Raw genomic sequence first — 23,369 nt, 5'->3', positions numbered from 1 at the left:
TTACAAATAAACATTTCCCCACTCCTTGCTTCAGCTGGAATGTGATGTGCTCTTGAGATAGTCACTTATCAAACTGCTAAAGATGAAATGAGGAAGATTGTTGTTGTTTCAGAGGTACAATGTCACTGTTTCTTCTCATAAGCAGCCCTGAGGAGAAGTGAAGAGAGATGGGACTCTCTCATACACCAACGCTAATTAGACACGTTGCTTTCGTGTGAATTCTTGTCGGTTTACTTCCTCTAACACGCAAAACGAGCCAAAAACGACAGGAGAAAGTGTGTAAGCGTGCTGTGGTGGGCTACAAAGGTATCTTTTTCGCAAATTAGTTGATTATTTGAATCGGCTCTTTTAGGTTAACTTTAGAAACCGACTCAAAGTAGCGAACCCCACACCGCAAAAGATTTTTTTTATCACATACGACACCTCTATTCAGGACCCTGGTGGAACATTAGATAGGGTGACCAGACGTCATCGTATACCCGGACATGTCCTCTTTTTTTAGACTTAAAAAAAATGTCCGGCCGGAATTTCACAAACGTCCGGGATTTTGTTTTTCTAGAGCTTACATAAAACTTCGAGAAGTTTCGTTCACAAACTAGTCCCGCCCTCCTCTACTCCGATTGGTTCGCTTGAGTGAGAAGGGGGAGTGGTGAAGTAGCCTAAAATCTTCTGATTGGACGGTCTGACTGTAGAGCTACCGTTATTGGTCGATAACCTTCTCTGTAAACATTTAATTGGTCAGTCTGCACGTCAGTAGTCCTTGTTTACGTCAGGCAAAGCTCATGTACCTACCCTCATCTCGAGCAGCTATGCCGAAACGTAAATGTAAGTTCTGTGCATGTAAGAACTGAATGAAAGAATTAAAAAAGAAATTCCCATGTTTAGCAAATAAAGGTGTAAATGACCTAAAAGCACTAAGAGCACCCCCTCATATACTTTGCCCATTTTCCTGTCTGCCTGTTTGGCAACATGCCTTAAGATTTTAAGTTTTGTTTGCTTTTACCTGTCAAAACTAAACCGTCTCTCTCCAGGGCTTTAATCCACAAACCTGAATTTCTCACTTTAGCCTGTACAGTAGGCAAGCATCATGTCTAGTAGGAAAATATGGAGAATTCTATCGGACAACACTCAAATTTGAGCTTATAGGTTTGGGAGTAGCTATCTGCTACGTCTAAAGGGCAGCACTGCATTTTAAAACAAATATTAAAAAAATAACGTGGAGAAATCTCTGTAGCATATTTAATTCTATTTTCATTCATTATCTGTAAGCGCTTATCCAGTTCAGGGTTGCGGTGAGTCCAGAGCCTACCTGGAATCATTGGGCGCAAGGAATAGACCCTGGAGCCTTCACAGGGCAACACAGACACACCTATGGAGACTTTTGAGTCGCCAATCCACCTTCCAACGTGTGTTTTTGGACTGTGGGAGGAAACCGGAGCACCCGGAGGAAACCCACACGGACACGGGGAGAACACACCACACTCCTCACAGACAGTCACCCGGAGGAAACCCACGCTGACACAGGGAGAACACACCAACTCCTCACAGACAGTCACCCGGAACGGGAATCGAACCCACAACCTCTAAATATATATATATATATATTTCATAGCTTAATTATATAATAATTAGATTTATTTTATATATTTCACACAAGCAAAATGCATTATTGGTAATTACCTCACTGAACCTACATAATTCTACGGCAGTTGAAATAATAAAAACAGTTGTGGAAGGGCCTGTTATGTTTGATGAATCGACTCTTAATTGTTGAGCTGAGTTGGTAGATGTGACTCAGTGAAAGGAGCCTGTGTTCGCTCATCAGTGTAATGTGCAGAAAGTTCTGGTGCTGTTGCTTTAAGAGAGTAAGGTGGGAGAAGCCCCTCGGTGACGCGCCAACATAAATTTAGCAACAACGTGCTTCAGGAGCACAACATTCAGGAGGTAAATATGACATGTCCAGTCAGAAAGTCCTGCTCCAGTGAGGCGAGACTCAGTGAGAACTGCGAGGACAGACGCATTCAGAACGTTTTCTAACGTCCGCTAGACTCAGCTGTGTGAATTCCGCCTGAGCTGAACAGAACAGAACTGAACTGAAGTGAGCTGAACCCGGTGAAAGTGTCAGAGTTTACAGCATGGAGAGAACGCATCTCCTCATATGTTTGGCTTTGCTCGTTTTCAAGGTAAGGTAGTATACATGTGTATTTATATCTTCATCCTCACTGCTCGCTGGTGAATAACTCACAGTAAGTTGTTATTCTTTCATTGTGTGCTCCTCCACCGGTGTCCTCTCAGAAGTGTTCCGTTTGAGTTTAAAAGTTGTGCAGTGCACACATGAGCATTTACAGTGTTGTTATACAGTTTAACTGGGTTTTACTCACAACAGACTCTTAATATAGTGTATAACTCCATTTGTCTTTATTGTAGGTTCAGTGTGAGAATGTCCCGTTTGTCCTGTCCAGCATAGTCACTTTTTATTATTGTTTTTTTTAAATATTGTGGATAACTCTTTTCAATGTAATTTCATGGTGAGAGTATCCAGTAGGTCTGTGTTTTTTTTTTTTTTTTTTAACTGTAACTTGTCTTTTGAAGGGTATCTGAATAAATAACATTATGAGTAACACCTTTACTATGTTTAGAGTGAGTTATTCAGCACATGCCCTGGTGCTTAGGTTAATGTTGGCCTATAGCTGTCCTCAATGTTTGTTCAGTTTCAGATTTTTAATCCCTTTTGAAGTGTACTTGGTTGTTTTTGTCTTAGCCTAATAAATATTATCTTTTATAAAATAAAAATCAATAAAATATATTTTTTTATAAACATATTTATTCAGTTGTGAATGAGTAGTGTTGTAGAGTTGGTGGGTGACTGTCCATTCAGAAGATGATGTGAAATTACAAACAAACAAATAAACAAATAATACAAATTGTTGTTCTGCACAATACTATGTAAACCAGCAAGTAACAGGTTAATCTCCAGTTTTAGGGCACTGTCCCTTTCCTAAGCTAACTGATTATTAAAACCTGTACTGATTCACCATAGTGGCTTTAGACAAGACATTGGAACCTTTCTGTTCCAAAGCATTCGGTGCCATTCAGTCCCAAAATCATTAGTGAGGTCAGGTACTGATTGTGAATTATTAGTTCTGGATCACAAAAGCCATTCCCAGCTCATCCCAATGTCCTGGAAATTGTTCCTTCGCTCCAGAAAATGCTGATCCTCTGTGCCACAGCCCAATGCTGTGGGAATTTATACCCCCACTAACCCACGCTTGGCACTGGGCGTGGTGACGGTGAAAGTGCTTATCCTGTTATTTGGTGTTTCTCGAGTATAAACTTGGAGGTGTCTACAGACATTTGGACATTGTTTATGGGCAAACAGAGAAGGAATACCTGCCGTTCATTTTCCTTTGTTGTAGCTGCTCTTAGATGTTCATGGGACTGTTTTTGCTAAACATCCTCGTCTCATCTGTCATGAACAGAGGGAAGAGCTGGAGCAGCATCAAAGCTGTTGAAAACCTTAATATTTACCCACTTATATCCTCTGTCTAAAGCTAAATATCGTTGTGGACTTAATATCCAATTCCCTAATATCTAAATGCTGACCGTTTCTTCCTGCAGACTAATAAACAGCACAGCATTGTGGTGGATCACAGATAATTTGCCCTTCACAACAGTTAATTTCCAAGCTGGTCTTGCAGATCTCCTCTGGATTACAGTGACTGTTGGCTATTAAGTGCATGTATTCAGTGAGTGTCCGTATATGACGCAACAAGTTTGCCTTTTATGAAAAGTCTCTTCCAAACCACACATATCTAGACAAAGTCTTTAGTGGGGCTTACGTTGTAGAGCGTTTGCTGATGAACAGCCACCACTAATAAGCACTTGCTAAATGCCACGGGAGGGAAAGGTTTGGCTTGCGGTCTTTTGGAAGGCCAGGCACGTCTGTCAGGCTCATTAAAAGATGATATGTTCCCCCAGACAACTGGACGACAGTGTGTCTACTGCTTCCTATCTGGGCTCTGTTGTCCTGGCAACGCCACACCTGCCACAGCGAGAGGGCAACATCCTCCCTCGCCCGGTTTATATTGGAGTTGGCACTCACTGCGGTTAACAACCCAGATCCAGATCAGATTTGTTTATCTTCATGGTTAAGAATCTGCATCTTTTTTTTTTTTTTTTCCCCCTCTCCCCCATTTGCTGTGTTATAGGGAACAGATCCTGTAAGAGATGGATGAGAACAGAAGTTCAGGAAGGTGCCCGCAAGCAAAACCTTATGTCTTTTGGCTCTCCTGATGAGAGCGCAGAGCTCTAACTCTTTGCAGAAACGAGGTGGCACTCCTGATGATGAATGATGTGTGTGGGGAAAAGTCTGCCTGTTCAAGCTGCGCTCAATAAAAGCACTCGCTGAGATATGAAAACGTGAGCAGATGAGACGGGCTTTTGCACTACAGGTCGTTAAAAGGAGTGAGAATGTTCAGAGCGAGTATTAAATGGGAAGGAGTAGGAATGTGATATCTAACATTACAGTGGAGATGAGCTAACATCAGGGTTTTATGTGACTCGGTGAACTGATATTACTGGCTATAAGTTTGCAGGGAGACACACAAAGACACTTGCGCTCATATCTGTGTTGCTCTCAGCTCCTCTTGGGGAAACACTCTGGAACCTTAATGGTTCTAAATAATTCTTGATTGGATGTTGGATGGCTGTAGGAAAAATTTAAATTGCTTTTAAAAAATTATATTATTCTGAGGTTCTTTTAACTGTAACCCATTGAGGCTAATGACAAAACATGACAGTTTCTGGTGTTTAGAAAATGTATTTATCCCCTTGAGGAAATTCCATCCATCATCTGTAACCGCTTATTCAATTCAGGGTCGCGGTGGGTCCAGAGCCTACCTGGAATCATTGGGCGCAAGGCAGGAACACACCCTGGAGGGGGCGCCAGTCCTTCACAGGTCAACACACACACTCACATATTCACTCACACACTCACACCTACGGACACTTTTGAGTCGCCAATCCACCTACCAACGTGTGTTTTTGGACTGTGGGAGGAAACCGGAGCACCCGGAGGAAACCCATGCAGACATAGGAAGAACACACAAACTCCTCACAGACAGTCACCTGGAGCGGGAATCGAACCCACAACCTCTAGGTCCCTGGAGCTGTGTGACTGCGACACTGCTTGAGGAAATTGAGGCTCCATATTAAACTGTAGATCTGTAGAAGTGAAAACACACACACACACACAGGAACTAACACCTGGAGTAGTGGGCAGCTAGCCACAGCACCTGGGCTATGTTGCAGGTTAGCTGTGTTGCTCAAGGGCAGTTTAGCTGTGAATGTTGATGGAGGAGAAAGTACACCTCCCTCTCCAAAGCCCGCTACTTTAACCTAAGGCCAGTGTAGATAACTAATTTGTCGTATGATTTCTCAATGCATTTGGATTAATTTTGATATGTAAAAACATGATCTGACAAAGCTGGTAGAGATTAGCATTTAGTTGGATGGATGGATACTTTACAGATCCCAAAGGAAATGGAGCAGTTATTTGAATCAGGGAACGCAGTAATGTCAGACACATCAGTTGCATTTGGCCTTTACTCTGATGATAAGCTCTTGCAGATCCAAACTATGACATGAAAAAGGTGTATAGTCTTCCAACAAAAGGAAGACAATGCTCTTTTAATACAGTGATAGAAAAGGCAGTATTTATTATTATTATTTATTTTCTTACACTGCTTCACCACTGAGATGCATGAAAAGGCTTGAGAGGATCAAAATAGCTATTTACACCCATTCTACTTATACAGCTGTTTCAAAGGAACATCACAATCAACTCTCTCATTTTTCTCTCTCTCTTTCACATTCACTCACTCCTAACTGACCTAATCGGCTCTCCCGGCAGCCACTTCAAAAACAGCGTCTCCCACTCTGCGAGCTGCCTCTCTGTGGAACGTTCCTCAGATGTGTGGGCTCACTCCTTTTTTTTCATCCCCCCCATTCCCAGGGAAGAGTGTAGAGAAGAAGCATTGCTCTGCTATCAGCAGCCAGGGGAATACTGAAAGCAAAGGGGTGGGCAGTATGATGATATGCTGTCATGATAAATGGCATTGCTGTACTCAGTAAATCCTAGAACAATGAAGTGTCATAAAAGGCCGGCTCCTAAGCTGTGTAAACTGCATAGTAAGGGTTAACTGGTTGGAATTTTTTTTTAAACTGGTGAGTTAAGAAAGTGGGGTTTGTTCCAGAATGCAATAAAATCCCACTTTTATTTGTAATAATCTGTTTGTTTTAGGGAATGGGCTTTGCACACATGTACATATGCAGGCCATTGCTCATGTAATAATGAGTGCCACCTGTATTAATGTTTTCATTTAAAACACTTATCAAAAATGTCCTGTATTATGAGGAGATTGTCTCAGTCCCTGGTGATGCCTCAGCCTTTAGAGACTTAAATTTCAAGAGTGTGTCCCTGAGTGATGCAAGCCAACCCAGGTGTCTATAAGCTATAATTAATTTGCATTCTCCTCCAAGCGTGTTAAATTGACCTGTGGCATTCTGTGAGCGCCATTTTGAAAACTAAGTGACTGGTTCATGTGTCTTGCAGGAAGCATTCAGCAGATTTCATCCTTCTAGCTTGGTGACATGTACTTTGGGGGAATCTTAGCCTAGGAGTGGGGTTTTCAATGATTACAAATTGGAGAAAATTGATTTAAAAAAAAAAAAAAGGGTGGCACGGTGGCGCACCAGGTAGGTCGCAGTCACACAGCTCTAGGAGGAGGTTGTGGATTCGATTCCCGCTCCAGGTGACTGTCTGTGAGGAGTGTGGTGTGTTCTTCCTGTGTCTGCGTGGGTTTCCTCCAGGTGACTGTCTGTGAGGAGTGTGGTGTGTTCTCCCTGTGTCTGTGTGGGTTTCTTCCGGGTGACTGTCTGTGAGGAGTGTGGTGTGTTCTCCCCATGTCCGCGTGGGTTTCCTCCGGGTGACTGTCTGTGAGGAGTTTGGTGTGTTCTCCCTCTGTCTGTGTGGGTTTCCTCCGGGTGCTCCAGTTTCCTCCCACAGTCCAAAAACACACGTTGGTAGGTGGATTGGCGACTCAAAAGTGTACGTAGGTGTGAATGAGTGTGTGTGTGTATTGCCCTGTGAAGGACTGGCGCCCCCTCCAGGGTGTATTCCCGCCTTGCGCCCAATGATTCCAGGTAGGCTCTGGACCCACCGCGACCCTGAACTGGATAAGTGATTACAGATAATGAAAGAATAATTAAAAAAATAATAATAAAAAAGCTTTTGAAATGGAATGGATTTAGTTTAGAGCTTCTGCTTTGCCCAAATTTGTCCATAAATCGCCCAGAAATGAAATATAATTCCTAGATTAGCCTTGTCTGATTTGTGTGTGGCAAAAATTACGACATTCACAAAGAACCCATTGCTATCTTGCACGGCTCCCTATGGAACAAATAGACGCTCAGTTGTTGCAGACCTTGTTGACCCCTGCATCATCATCAATATACATCTAATAGTGCAGCAAAGTATATCCTTCGTTTGGAGAGAGAGAGAGAGAAAAAAAACCTGGGGCAACATGGGGCACCCTCTCTGAGGTCAACAAGCTGACAGAAGAGCTCCTGACACATTATTGGGTTCTTAAAAAAAATCTGGATGCAGAAGAAGTCAAAGTTTGGAGGTTTATTGCGCACTGTCTTTCAGTAATTCCCAGTGATGTGCTCGGCCATATTTTCTCTCAAATCTGGCATACCGTCTTATTGAATGAAAATAAATCACACGGGGCATTATCTGTTGTAAATATTCAGTGTTTGCAGTGAGAAATCTATTGATGATCAACTTTCCCAGGACTAGCATGACAAGCTGAATAAATCGAGCTGTTCTGTTCAGATTTGTTCTGCTCTCGCAAACTCCAAAACAAAAGGTTTTTCCAATCCTTTGTTTTCCAATCCAGTATTTTAGGCTCTTTCTCACACTGAATAACTGTATGAATAGTTTGGTGTACTTTGGTCATTTATATTTAAAGTGAACCGATCAGTGCTGTCAGTACTTGGTTCAGTCACTTCAGGTTCTGAAAGACATGTTCAGATCATCTACTGTGTGTTTAAGCTGGTCTGCATGTTCATTCCTAATGGGATGCCTGTTGATTTTGGGGCAGAATCATGCACAAATGCCTGTGGCAGCAGTGATTTATTTAAGCATATCAGTAATATATATCTCTTATGCGCGCACTTTTACACAGCCTTCAATTAAAAGCCACAGTAGCGTTGCTATCGAGCACGTTGCTGGCCATTGCTACAATATTTCCATTATTTCAGAGCCTTAAACACATGTAGTCCCCAGGCAAACATCAACAAGACTGATTCAGGAGAGACAGCAGTTTAATAGCAAAACACTGTATCAGCTAAACTCATTGCTTACGTTTGGCCATAATCTAATAAACACCTGGTCTTTCATGTAACCTAGTAACCTAGCTCTTAGTTTTGATCATGATCCATCCATGTGCGATTGGCTAACTGGTGTAAGAGACTTGTGATATGAAATAAAAGAAGGAATTGTAGTTGTCTGGAGGTGGTTAATTGTATTAGTCAGGATTTTATTTGTATAGCTTTAGAATTGGGAACAGTTTTGGTTTGATTGTTTAGGTAGTGGATTGAACTTGGTGGGGATTTTTGTTGTATTTGGAGTGGTTTAGTTGGGTTAAGTAGTAGCCTAATTCATTTGGACTCTGAAGTTTTTGTTGGACTCGGTGGGGTTTTGGATTGGGCAGGGTTTTGTTTGGATTGTGTGGTATTTGGGATTTATAAGGCCTGGATTTGATTTGACTGGGGATTTGGTTGTGTTTGAAGGAATTTAGTTGGATTGGGCTGTGATTGTTGGGAGTTTGGTTGTATTGGGTGGGATATTTGGTTTGTGTTGACTGTGCTGCTTGTACAGGAAGGGGTTTTGGTAATATCGAGTAGGCTTTTGATTATTATTGGGGGTTTCTAGTGGATTGGGGTATCGTTTTATTGACTGGGTGAAGTTTTTTTATTATTGATGTGTTTCTTCTTGTGTGCATTTTACACCTGCATTATTATGTGCACTTGGATATTGTCCTGATTTCTGCCTGGCTCATTTTATTAACATTCATTTAATATTTCATATTTAATTTCCATTTCTCCACTTCATGACTGTCCTGGGAGTTGTCCTGATGAATACCACGCAGAAGGCCAAATGTTTGTTTATAGAAGTAAGTGTGCGGAATTGAGGATTTCTTCACTTCTTTTTGTTTTTAAAAGAAAAAAAAAAGTTGACCAAGTCCTGTCTCCTGTGCTGGACATCCTGTTGGCCAGTCAGTCCCTTTCATCTCTCAGCCAACAGGAAGGGCACTGTCATTAGCTACTAGAAGGAGAGAAGAGGATGTTGGCAGAAATTCATTTTGTGTCGTGGGGACGTGGAGTAAGAAGGAACAAAAATGTTGTGGCTTAAAGATGTCCCAAATGAGCTGTATGAATCCATAACAATGGATTAATTAGCATGATTGTGGTATGTTTTTGCGCTACCTCTTATGAAACATGGAGGATTAAAAACAGATTTTGTGAGGCATAGTATGTTGAAATGTATGTTTCTTGTTTTCTTAAGTGGTCCTTCAGGACATTTAACAACAATGAGAAACCTAAGTAATTGCTGGGCAACAAAATACACCCCCCCCACCACACACACACACACACACACACACACACACACACACACACACTCACACACAACCCCAAGTGATATGTTTTTCATATAAGCATCTTTTAATTATCCTCACTGATTCCCACAGATGTTCTGCGATTTCCAGCCAGTTCAGTTTTCACCCTCAGTTACCAGCAGAGGGCGCTGAAACAACAGAGGCTTATGTTGGAGCTCCCACCACTTTCTAGGTTTCACCTGCACAAGGTTTATGTCACCTGTGCACGGAGACTGGCTACATTAAAATAATAGTGGGTGATCACATTTATAAGAGTTTACTACAGCTAGAGGCTAGCACCAAGGCCAAGTGATCTTAAATCTGCCTCTCTCTTCTTGCTCCTTGTTGTCTCTCAGATGGCTTTAAATTTGCCTGTGTCAGAGCTGCACATAAGTTCGAGCTGCTGGGATCTTGATCTTCAGAACCTCTTGGGACTGACATTAGAGAGTGATTTCCATATGGGTAATGGCTCTGTTTTCTACCTCTTTTTTTGTGTTCGTGGATGAAAGTCCAACACTTAAACTGTGCTCAGCTGAGAACAGTGAGAATGAAAGTAGATGAAGGAAATGGTGTCATATGGCTCCCAGATTTGAGCTCCAATTATTACCTCGTCCCTGAAGTGAACTCTGGGGTCTCATCAGAAACGATGCTGCTGTGTGTGGGTGGTGGCAGCTAAGGCAAGAGACAAACCTTCATACCTTCCAATTAGAGTGAAGCGTGGGCAATGCTTATCAGAGATAACTGCAGGAATGCTGAGATTAATCACGCATACCTGGAGGGAACAAAAGACCAGGAAATATTCCTTGCGATGCTCTGGTAAAGATTTTATGAAAATGAATTTGGGCCTAGTGTTTATTGGCTCTCCCTGCCTTTTCACGTTCACTGACGTAGGTCATTGGAGCCAAGGCCACTGGAGACTGGGAGGAGGAGGATCGTTAAGCCTCACCACTAGCTATGCCCCAGCCCCCGGGTGAGGTAAGGAGCTGGGGAAGAAAACAACTTTGTCCTGGGAGGTGGAACTGTGAGCTAAGCCCAGAGCTGCATAGACTGAGCCACATGATCCTCCTTGATTGGTGTCAGCCTTGAGTATTTATTGGCTAAGGCATGCTGATGGGTTAAAAGGGCTGGAGAGAATGGAGGAGAGTATCATGGCCTTGGCCATGCTTTTATCCATGAGGCTTGGAACTTGGCTTCCGACTCTTGAAGTTGCTGCTTCTTCCGTGGCTCATTACTTCACCGGGGAACTGGGGCATGGCCAACAGCATGTTTATTTATATATATATAAAACATATTGTGTTTCATTATCCTATAATGTTGCTCCTTATTGTTTCATTTAAAAACAAAAAAGAAAATGGACCCCATGAGGCCATACGTTACAGTGATTTCACCTTGAGTATGGGCTTTAACTCCAAACATCATGCCTAGCATGGCTCTTTAACCACATTAAAAGCACTCTAACACATGGGTTCTTGTCACTTATTGGTTTCATATGCGAGGACTGTGGCAGTGTATGTATGGTGAGGGCCTTAAAGTATAAAGCAAAAGACAAAGTGGAGGGCTGTTTCATGTTCACAGTGGGGGGGATCAAACAATCCAAAAACAAATTATACTGTGTGTGGTTCACTTGTAGATCTGGTTCTCTGGATTCATTTGGCTTGTTCACTAATGCAGCAGAATACTGAAAGACCATTTGAAATACTGTAATAATGCAGCCAGTCTAAGGCAAGTGGTGGTAGCTAGAGCATGGGCAACTGGTCAGAAGCAGGTAGCGGCAGAGCTTGACAGTTGTCCAATCAGCTTAGAGGGATAGAGGGATGGAATTATTTAGGCCATTATAATATTAATGACCAAGAAAGAGTATCTAAAATCACATGGCGCCATCTTTACGTTACTAAGAGATGTGAAAAGGATGCAGAGAATGAAACTAAGACAAATAAAGCAGAATGCAGCAGTGAATCAGTGGGTATTATTAGCTCAGTGTTGAAGGAATCCAGCACAGGGATGTAGTGGAGGGGGATGGTGTCGGTGGTGTTGGTCGGTAGTGAAAAGGCTGGCTGTGCTCTGACAGGGTCGCCATGCCTCACTGGCTGAATGTTTGCAAAGCTAATGATGCTTCCTGTGGTTTGCACATCTGCTTCCACCCTTCACATGTTCTTTGTTTAAACAGAGAGAGAGAGGGAGAGATTTCTTTCTGGGACTAGCTCTCTCAGGGACTTTAATATTTTTGAGATGGTGCATACTCCATGTAACTTTAGTACCAACAGTACCTTGTATATGCTTAGAAAAACAGCCCAAACCTACATACATTTCTTAATTGCTATCCATTTCAAGAGACTAGATGAAGTTATGTTATGAAGTTTGGGAGAAAGTCTGTGGCTTCCTATGTCCTTCATTTACTTAGTCAACATCTCAGACAGGTTGCCACACAGTTTTACATTTCTGCCTCTGTCCTATAATTTAGGGGTGGCTATGTGTGTTTAAAACGTGTTACAGAAACTCAGATGCATCTAGGTCACTCTGTTATTGCTGTTCTCTTAACATAAAGTATTCCTGCAGGACTTAAGCAACTCATTTACACTGAAACATAGAATTTTTACCTTGAAACTACAGCTTCAAAATAATAGTCATGCTTCCCTGACATGTATAAAGAGTGTTTTAACTACAGACTGTCTGTGCATGTTATTTGACTTAAAGGGGATATCTACGATGGTGGGGAAATGCTGTTGAAACTACTTTGATTACATTGCTAAGCTCCATGTTTTTTAAGGTGTGATGTTTGTATGTGTAACTCGAGTTGTTCAGTTTTGTAGCACGTTCAGTAATGCAATTAGTCGTCGCCTGAATTTGGAGACATTTGGGGAAAGCAAAATTAGTCAATGGTATGCCCCTGTGGAGCAGGAATAGAGTAATGTGCTCATCTCCATTCATTCATTCATTCATTCATCTGTAATCGCTTTTCCAGTTCAGGGTCACGGTGGGTACGTGGAATCATTGGGCGCAAGGCAGGAATACACCCTGGAGGGGGCGCCAGTCCTTCACAGGGCAACACACACACATTCACTCACACCTACGGACTCTTTTGAGTCACCAATCCACCTACCAACGTGTGTTTTTGGACTGTGGGAGGAAACCGGAGCACCCGGAGGAAACCCACGCAGACACAGGGAGAACACACCAACTCCTCACAGCTCATCTTGGTTTCTGCTTTTAAATGTTTTGAGTTCTGTCCGTTGTCTAAAAAAGTCCAAATGCCTCTGCTATGAGAAAGAAAGAAGGAAAGAAAAGGAAGAAAGATCTAGCACAACAGACCTGGACAGTTTTGTTTTTATTTATTTATTTTGTTTTTCTTATTATACTCATTATTTACAGACACTGGGGTTTCGTAAACACATTACAGTGTCTTTGAGCCCCCAAACAGACTCTAGAGCTGCAAATAGTGAGGAAAAATATTTTTTTGATTTAAAATTATGACCATCGATATTAAGAGAATGTACATTTTTTAAAGGGTCCCTATAGACATTAAAATAAAGTGTTTTGTGATTTATTTCAGTCAGAAGTTGACAGTATATTCTGGACACTGGACACTTCAATGAGGCACAGTACAGGACATTGAAGTCCATATTGATATACATAATAGCTCTTTATGAAACTGTACCATAAATTTAGAAGTGGCTGTTAAATGGAAAGTAACAGAAACATTTGTGCCCCAAAGGGTCAGAAGACTTGAAACACAAGGAAGAAAATTCTCTACTGTAGTACACACTTATAGTATCCTATCACATGCTGTACCTTTTTGATCTTGAGGATGAAGTATCCTGCTGTCCTCAGTTCCCCTGAAGCAGCCAGGACTGAAGAATAGTGCTGTGTGTGTTTGCTGTGATTTATGGTTTGTAAGTAAAACGGACTGACCTTGTGTCATTTGGAAGGGGTATGTTAATGTTTATGTGTGGGCAAATAATTGTGTATTTAGGACACTGTGGCATGCCTTCTGGAGGATGTTTTGGTTGTGTGCACTTTTCCAGCCGGTGGGAAGCTGCTTATTCTCCAGACTGTTGAAGACTAGGAGCTGAATGTGCCTGAAGACAGCTCTTGTGGTCAGTGTGATTGAGAGTGGAAGTGTGACTCACTCTGTCTTATGACAGCTCTAAGACCCCTGTGTGACTGACCCTCTGAACCCTGTCTCAGCTTTCTAAGGAGAGGATTACAGATGGAGGCCACTTTCACTTTTGTATGACTTTGTTTGATTCATACGCTGCCATTTTAAATAACTGAATAAATTAATATTTTTCCTGCTGTTTTATTGTGTAAGTATTTGTCTGAGCGATTTTGTATACATGTGATTGTTGAATTATTGTTGTATTATTCCATTAAACAAACTCTTAACTATATACCCTGATCATTTGTGAAAGACTAAGGGAAGATGCACAAGGAAAGCCTAGTTTAGCTGGATCACCATTGGACATCTAGCCATGGTCACAGAGGTGTTTCTGGCATTTCAAAAAGGAAAGCCCAAAATACATACCCCTGTCACTGGAAGGTCTAGAGAAGCTTTGGCGTGTCATAACCAATGTCTTTGTTTAATTTTGGTTTTATTGTGTTGGGCAGGACTAATAAGTGCAGAAATGAAAAAAGCAGCACAAAGTTTAGTTCATAATATAACACCGACATTGGTGTTATTCTTGTTCACTTATTTTAAAAATAAATGCTACATTATTCACCACCAAAGAACAAGAACATTTTGTTGATTTTAAGAATTACAATTACTTATTTATTCAATGTAATGTTAGAGTAAAACACTTGAAGTTTAAGGAGGTGTGCAGCTATATGGAGTTTTATAAACACACTGACACCACTAAATGTTTCCCCACCACAAAGACACACACTCACATGAAATAAGACAAATTCAGCAGTCCTCTCTCTGTGAGTTATAATACGTGTGTAAATATTGCCGAGTTCTGAGCCGTCCAGTGGAGACACATAGCTAACCAACACCGAGTTTAGACTCTGGACAACGCACATTTTGTCGTGCCAAATGCAGCCCAAGAAACACACAAATGGAGCATGTTCCTGTCTTTTTTTTTAATTTTTTTTAATTATTATTATTATTTACTTATACTTTGTAAATTACCCCATCCAGCTCCACTGGGCGATAACACTGTATTTGAGGTTCTGACAAAGCCATGGTTTGCCCCGAAGAACCTACTCTTCTTTGGTTCCAGCTGGAAATGAATTTTTCTGGTTTGTGAACCATTTTATGTCAGTGGACATGCACAGAAGAGCTCAGTTTTGTTCATGAACTGGTTGGTGAAAAGCGCTATGTGAAATATGGCTAACAACAGAGGGTGTAGTAGCTCCACCTTAAATTGTCTGTTAGTCAGTCTGTTAATAAGAGAAAATGCCTCTTAGGCCAGCCTGGTAGGCAGTCCAGCAAAGAAAAATGTGTGTGTGTGTGTGTGTGAGATACTCGGATAAGGATGCAGGACAGTTCTAAAATCGGTTGGTGTAGTGCAGTGGTAACACCTTTGGCTCCCATCTGAGAGACCTGGGTTTGTTTCTCGGTCTGAGCAACCAGTCTGTGCTTCACCAATAAGAGTCCTTGGGCAAGACTCCTAATACTGCATTGGCCTACCTGTAATATTAGTAACTTTGTAAGTCGGTCTGAATAAGAGCATCTGCCAAAATACCGTAAATGTAAAGTCTCTGCATATGATCTGAAAGGTATGTACCCTTTAATTATTTAGTAATTGGATCACCACTATTGTAATAAAACAGATGTACTGTAAAATTATTATTGTTGTTATGGAATTATTTATCCCAGATAGCAGATGCGTTTAGGCCACTTTTGGCACTTGCAGCTCATTTATAGCACTGGCAAGAGTTGTGGGGGCCAGATGTTTGTCTCATACCATGAGTCAGACTTAGAGTGGCCTTGTTCTTCACTCTATGGTTATAGGGGTCTTTGGTGTCCTCAGAGAAAGCCCCCTGCTCCTGTGTGGTCTTCTGCAGTCAGGTAAACAGGCTGTGGGAATAGGAGCAGACGCTATAGGAAGGTTCTGGCCCCTGGGTCTAATGAGGTCTTACACTGAAGAGTAGGACTTTTTAAAGGTTCATGACTGAGCACGTGGGTTACTGACCGCTGGAGCTGATGCATACAACAGGCAGCAGTTTTGTAGAATCTGTGGTTAATGGGGTTTCATAAGTGCTGTGAAACCCTATATGGTTACAGTGGTTCACACCCTCTGGTTATAGGAGGTTTGTGGTTCTAGCGGTTCACACCTTCTGTGTGGAATTTTTATTATTTATTTATTTATTTATTTTTAAATGACATTCTCTTAAACCCAGATCATTTAGTGCTTTACATTTCCACTGGAGCTTCACACCTAATGCAATAGGAGAAGATCATTTTAACCAATTATCACTGTGTAAACTGCATGCCTGTATTACTGCATACATGCCTACATCCATGTTAGATTCATACAATCTTAAATACACTTGCATATTTATTACTTATCCTGTAAAAAATCTACACAATAAGCTTTTCAAGCATTTTTCTGAAATCAAGGCTTTCAACTGGGAGTTTGTCTTTGCAGTAGCAGGTCTATTATTCTGGCAAGGCTTTGCACTAGATGTTGGAACCTTTTAATTATGAGTATTTGAATTAACATTAGTGAAATAAGGTATGGATGGCTCTCAACTGCTCCAAATAAGTTATACGTCTCCAGCCCAGTGTTTCTCAGCTCTGGTCCTGGAAGTGCCCTGGCCTATACATTTTGAGCTGCGTTATTGGCCTCCTGTCCACACGTAAACAGCATTTTAGGTCAATGAAAATGGGAAGTTTATGATAACACTCTCCAAGATGGAGATTTTTGAAAACACTGTTGTCAGTGTTGTGTGGATGAAAAAAACGCAGCTTTCCCACAGCGTGTCCTGTCTATAGCTGAAATTCAAATAGCTTCTCATTCCCTATATAATGAATTATTCATTCATTCATTCTCAGTAACCCTTATCCAGTTCATGGTCGCGGTGTGTCCAGAGCCTACCTGTAATCATTGGGCGCAAGGCGGGAATACACCCTGGAGGGGGCGCCAGTCCTTTACAGGGCAACACACACAGTCACACACACCTACGCAAACTTTTGAGTCGCCAATCCACCTACCAACGTGTGTTTTTGGACTGTGGGAGGAAATCGGAGCACCCGGAGGAAACCCACGCGGACACTGGGAGAACACACAACACTCCTCACAGACAGTCACCAGTGTGAGTGGGAATCGAACCCACAACCTCCACGTCCTTGGAGCTGTGTGACTGCGACGCTACCTGCTGCACCACCGTGCCGCCCTATAATGAATTACATAAATCTACAATGTTTACATTCAAATAGCATTAGAGTTCAGATTCCAGCATATGAATAAATATTAATGATGTTGAATTAAAATATATATGTACGTACAATTAAAAACTGAAAATAAAGTTTGCACTGCAAAATAAATCCATCACACTCTTTCTGCTACCGAGGGCCTTGCTGTCCCTCTGGCTTTGTAACACTGAAGTTCCCCATTGTAAGACTATTAAAGGATTATCTTATCTTATTACTGACACAGACATTCAGCTTTGTACAAGAGTGCACCTTAGAGTTGTCTACAAACGGCAGCCATCTTGGGCCTTAATTTTGTCTGCACTTGTCTTGTCTCACAGCATAAATAAATTACATTTCAGATACAAAATGTCTGTTCACTTATATCGTCTATATAAACGTGCCATGTTATTGAATACCTGGACCTGTTTTTGCTGCAAGCTGTTGTTTTGTCATCACTGTTCCATATTCCCCTCATTACAATGTTCTAGCTGCTTTTGTCTGTTTATGGGTAACATTTTAAAAGCCAGGATAAACTCCGCCCCCTCCATTCCTTGCATACTTGGAGAGTGACATCATCCATCAGCCAGCTCTGAGTTGAGCATCACTCATGATTACACGGATTAAAGGGAAGCAGACTGTCTCTCTCTCACTCACTCACTCACTCTCTCTCAAGCGCGCACACACACTAATAAGACAAGAGCACCAGTCTTTGAAGTAAATGCAATTACCATTTCATATTATCAATCAGCATTCTGGCCCGGTGCCTGTTTTTAACTGTCATTTCAAACTGATCTTCAATCTTCTTCTTTCACCACTGTAGCTATCTTCCTTTCCCTGGCCTAGCTGACAGGTACAGTGCATGGGGTGGGGGAAATGAAATAATAAACTCACCCCTTGATGTTTTCACCATTATGTACATTCCATAAGAATATTTGGGGTCATGTATAAGGTCCGATGTTACTGGTCTGAAGAGTGAGTTGCGTTTGCATAAGTGCATTGTGTGCAAGTGGGCATTCCACTTTACAATATTATTTACAATGTATTTTATTCAAGAACCAAGTGGACATAATTTACCATTGATTTAACTGGAAAATCAAGTATAAACATTAAGTATACTTAAAAGGAAGAAATCACAACTGACAAACACGATTTATCATATTTTTGTGACATCATACACTAGGGGGTGGTTCAAAATAAAATTAACCATTTTATATCAAGTTTCACCTCTTCTTTTCATACAAATGTATCATAACAAAAAAGCATTTTATGATTTCTAACACAATTCATTCATTATCTGTAACCGCTTATCCAATTCAGGGTCCAGAGCCTACCTGGAATCATTGGGCAAGGCGGGAATACACCCTGGAGGGGGTGCCAGTCCTTCACAGGGCAACACGCACACTCATGTTCATTCACACCTACAGACACTTTTGTCACCAATCCACCTACCAACGTGTGTTTTTGGACTGTGGGAGTAAACCGGAGCACCCGGAGGAAACCCACGCGAACACTGGGAGAACACGCCAACTCCTCACAGACAGTCACCCGGAGCAGGAATCAAACCCACAACTTCCAGGTCTCTGGAGCTGTGTGACTGCGACACTAACCTGCTGCACCACCGTGCCCCCCAGCACAATTCACCTTTCTCTTAAAAGTTAGTCTGTCACTTCCTTCCAAAGGTAAAATGGATTGAATATATAAATTGAGAAATGGCTATAACTCCCAGAGTAATAGTTCCTAGTAACAGCTGTTTTTCAAATCATGTAAATTTTAGTACTGTCTGTGTTAACGAATGTGATTTAATTTGGAAACCATTGTGATAATATTTTGTTGTAATTATTATTATTTTTTTATTTATCTTATTATTAAATGTATTTTACCACAACATCCTCCCAACACACACACAAACGCACAGCTACTGCAAGACATTGGCCCCCCCACCAAGCCTGGCATAATCCACACATTTCTCTCTTTTAAAGTTGTTGAAGCTGGAATATGGAGGTGTTTTATTAACTGAGCTGTGAGCTTCACATTGCAATTTTCTCAAAGCTTGTGTCTGAGCTTTGTTACGTTTGATATTAACACTCTCCTTGAAATATTTACTCAATAAATTGAGAGATTTTTAATTCAAATATCATTAGAAACTACTTTGAAATATTATAATAATTAAAAAGGACTGTTTACTCTACCAAGATTATCATGCATACCACTCTATATATTTATGTTTGATCTCCCTTCCAAATAAAAGGAAGGAACCACTAGCTTTTTAGCATGCTAGTTTGAAAAAGCATAAACGCACTTGTTCTAAGTAAACCACTTTTATAGTCAGAGGTCAAAATGTCAATCACATGCCTCATATTTAAACTAAACAAGATCCTGTCTAATATTTTTAAAGTGTGAGGAGTTTGGTGTGTGCTCCCCATGTCTGGGTGGGTTTCCTCTGGGTGCTCCGGTTTCCTCCCACGGTCCAGAAGGACACTGGTAGGTGGATTAGTGACTCAAAAGCCTTTGTCAATACACTGTGTCATGACACGCAGTAGCAGAGTGTAAAAAGCAGCAGAACATTCAAAGAAACTGAAAATGATAACAATTTTGAGATGCAAGGGTTTGTTCTTGCCCTGACTATGTAGGCTCCTAGGACTTAAAATGTGAGGTAATATAGACATAACAATCAGAATCAGATGAATCAGACAAAACATGGGGCATCTCACAACAGTCTTCTGTAATATCACAAGGGTATATCACCCATACCAAAGCACAACCATATCAAAGCTATTGTTTAACAATGTCAAAAGTGATAGAGCAGAACTGCTATGATCTGATAAACCTCCACGCATTCCTATCTTATACATAGTCTGCTGTGGTATGATGGTCCCAGATTACTCGGTGTAGAGAAGCATGTACATGTGAGAAACATAGGGAGTTATAGACATTACAGGCTTTTAAAAATTACATTTTTAGCCATTTTGACTGGCACTGTCTGGCATCTAGAGACGCTGATGAAGAGGTTTTAGTGGGGGATGAAGATTGATGTAAACATGGTGCAAGTTGTAAGAGAGGTGTATGTACATGTTTCTCCTAGCAGGACATAAATGTTAAATTCGGAAAAATGTGTGTGAGCATATATGGACATTTTAAGGCTGTGTTATTTTTATCTACAGATTATTTTGATTAACTGAATAAGACGAACCTTACAAATGAACATGAGGCAAATAACTTTTAAAAATGACTAAGATTAACAAGGACTGAAGACTACAATGTAAAATATACTGGTGATGTCACATGCTGATAGAAATAGTGGGAAAAACAAAATGGCTGATGAAATTTTGTTAGTGAACTTAGCATGAGTAAACATTGAATCTGCTCTTCAAAAATAACACAGATTTAAACCCCGCTCCTTACACTCTGGAAGCTATGTGGAGTGATTGGACGCTATTCCTTTCACTCCTTTAGTAAGTCAGTGCGATTAAATCTTGCTCTGTTAAATCTGCTTCTGGTAGACATGGTAGACTCACCAGTGCATTAATGTTATTTAGTTGGGTGTTGAAAATGGGTTGTAGTGCTCACTCTTTGCCAGAGGCACTTTTCTGATAGGGTCCATATAAAATTGCAACACAAAACAAAATTGTATGTGAGGTTCACATAAACCTAGAAGCTTTGGAAATTTCTGATAAGGCTTCAGGTCTCAGTTTTTAATCTAGAACTAGAAAACTTGTTTATGGTTGTATAGTAATAGCTGCCTAATTGCTGACTTACTACCAGCCAAACCTTTTTTTAAATTGAAACAACACTACCACTTCAGGCAGCTCAGGGAGAAACAAACCTTCTTGTACAATGTCTGTTAAAGAGAGTGGACAAAACCTATTATGTACTCGAGGTACACACACCGTATGTTAATCATTATTGTAGTGTTGCACATGCAATACAGTGCAGTGCTCATATCATGTGCATCTGATTGGTCGTCATTACTACAGAGTGCAGACAAATAAGAGACCCCCGAACTGTAAATGTGCTGTAATTACTTATCTTTGACTACTTTGGGTGATCATTCAGAAAAGTTTCTGCTCAAGAAAAGCAACTTAAGCACGTACTTCAGCAATTCCATGTAAGCAATTTAACAGTATAATCACAAAAATACTTTCCATATTGTGTGCTTTTGTGAATGCAGACAAGATTTCTTGTTTTCACACTTGTAGTAAGAGCCTTCAACATATACAAGAACACTTATTTTTAATGTTATTATAGATTTTAATTGATTTATTATGACTGTATTACATATTTTATTGCTGATACTGGCGTATATTTGCTTGCAGTTTATACAGTCTCCATAGAAAAGCACTGAAAACTAGATCAAATTCTCTGGCATCTAAGGCAGGTGTCACCAGATAGTGAACCTGGATACATGATAATTAAGAATAGTGTTCATGAACATTGTCATTTTTGTTGTTTGGACAGTCATGGCAGAACACTGCAAGTACAGTTAATCCAGATAATACCGAAATTGCTTCCCTCAGATGAGCCAGTCAGGTTGATTGTTTACCCTGCACGGCCAGTTCACTAAATCAGGAGGGACATGAGTGAGGACAGTATGGCTTGCTCCACAAGAAAGATATTTCTTGTAGAAGAGTGGACGATACAGTTTTACATGTTCATAAATCATGAAGTCGGTTCTAAACCAATGTGTTTCATATGTTTGGAAAATTTGACGTTATTAAGAAGCAGCAAAGTGAAGCGCCAGTATGAGACAATGCACAAATCTTGAGGTTTGGACCATCTGCTGAAAGAAAATGGACCTCACTCATTAAAAACTCCTAGTATACAGTCTCTTTGCCCAATGCCGATCATGGGCTGGAGAGGTGTAAACGCTCCAAGCACTGGGCTGTGGATTCCTCTAGAGTGATGAAACTTCATTCCAGTACATTTGAGATCAGGCTGAAGGGTGCTTGTGATCCAAATCTAATCATACAACATCAGTACTTGGCTTTACTAACAATGTTCAAACATCTGGTGTAAAGCTTTCCCAGAAAAGTAGGGTCTATAACTGCAGTAAAGAGAGGACACTGTGAATTGCTTTGAGTGTAGAGGAAGTGTTGAATAGATAAATGTCTCTCAATTTATGGGAATGTATTACATATGACAACAGCTTATTAACTTAAGGTATTATACCAACGGACATCTAAGCACACTTCAGCAGCTGATCCATTCGTACCACCCCAACACACCACCATTTCAATGTCACTGCAGTGCTGAGAATGATCCACAATCTAAATCATATCTGCTCTGTGGTGGTCCTGACCATTTAAGAACACGGTGAAATAAGACAAACAATGTATGCAGAGTGACGAGTGGTGTACATTTTGTAATTGTAGAACTACAAAGTGCTCCTGTATGGTCAGTAGAGCTGAGAAAATGAACAGAGTGCAGAAACAAAATAATGTTATGGTTGATTGGTCTTTGACTGATACTGTGACAAGTAAATAAGCTAACTTGTAAACTCACTTGGATTCACTTTTATGTACACACATGGTGCTTTTTTTACTGTATGGTACCTACTCAAAGTAAGCCACATGTATGGATTAAACCATGACGTGTAAACATTATGGAGCACTGATTGACCAGACAGAATGAAATGCAGGCATCCAGCACAAATTAGCCATTTTTAAAATGTCTAAGCTACAATGGAGATTATGGATGGATGTTATCCATATTTTTTCCTAACATCATATTGTCTGTAAATATTAACATGGGTACATTGTCGGGCTGCATGAGCCTCATCTGAGTTGCCTCATCTGAATTACCTCATCTGAGTAAAGGGTTTTCGGCGCTGTGCAGTTCAGATCAGTACAGTTTAAAAGTGCACATCGACATATGTCAACGATTAAATACCCAGTTTCTGAGAGCAATTTTCAGCAGGTGGTGCCGCAGGAACAGAAAAGTTTGGTGAAATAAGTCGATTTTAGGATTGTCCAGTGAACTGAGGTTCAAATCACATATATTTAGAGGATAAAGCCTCATACCCCTGAGCATAAAGTCGAGTGAAGTGTCTTCTGAGTATTTTGTCTGTTTTCAGCATCATTCCTCTCTCTTTTAATCCAAACTCACAACTGTGCTGGGCTACTGGCCTTTTGTTATTTTCCTACAAATTTTCAGCATGTGACACAAGAAGTCAGTGAGCTCCCACAGCGCCCCCTCTCAGTGCCTCTCTTAATTGCACATGAAATAAATCTTTGGCTTTGTGCTGAACTTAGTCAGACACACATTTGACACAACACACATCATAACTCTGAGATACC

General features: G+C 40.8%; 1 protein-coding gene across 1 annotated transcript in view; it reads left to right on the top strand.

The window, feature by feature from the left end:
- Nucleotides 1–1,979: 1,979 nt before the first annotated feature.
- LOC136707298 (ADAMTS-like protein 1) overlaps nt 1,980–23,369 on the top strand; it is a 147,673-nt gene continuing 126,283 nt past the window's right edge. The window contains exon 1 of the mRNA XM_066681284.1: nt 1,980–2,183. Coding sequence (XP_066537381.1) covers nt 2,136–2,183 — 48 coding nt within the window. The 5' untranslated portion in view covers nt 1,980–2,135. The remainder of the gene's footprint in view (nt 2,184–23,369) is intronic.

The sequence above is a fragment of the Hoplias malabaricus genome, chromosome 9, assembly GCF_029633855.1.
Source record: "Hoplias malabaricus isolate fHopMal1 chromosome 9, fHopMal1.hap1, whole genome shotgun sequence".
NCBI lineage: Eukaryota > Metazoa > Chordata > Actinopteri > Characiformes > Erythrinidae > Hoplias > Hoplias malabaricus.
Note: the sequence above shows the minus strand (reverse complement) of the source record. Positions and strands in the feature narration are given on the sequence as shown.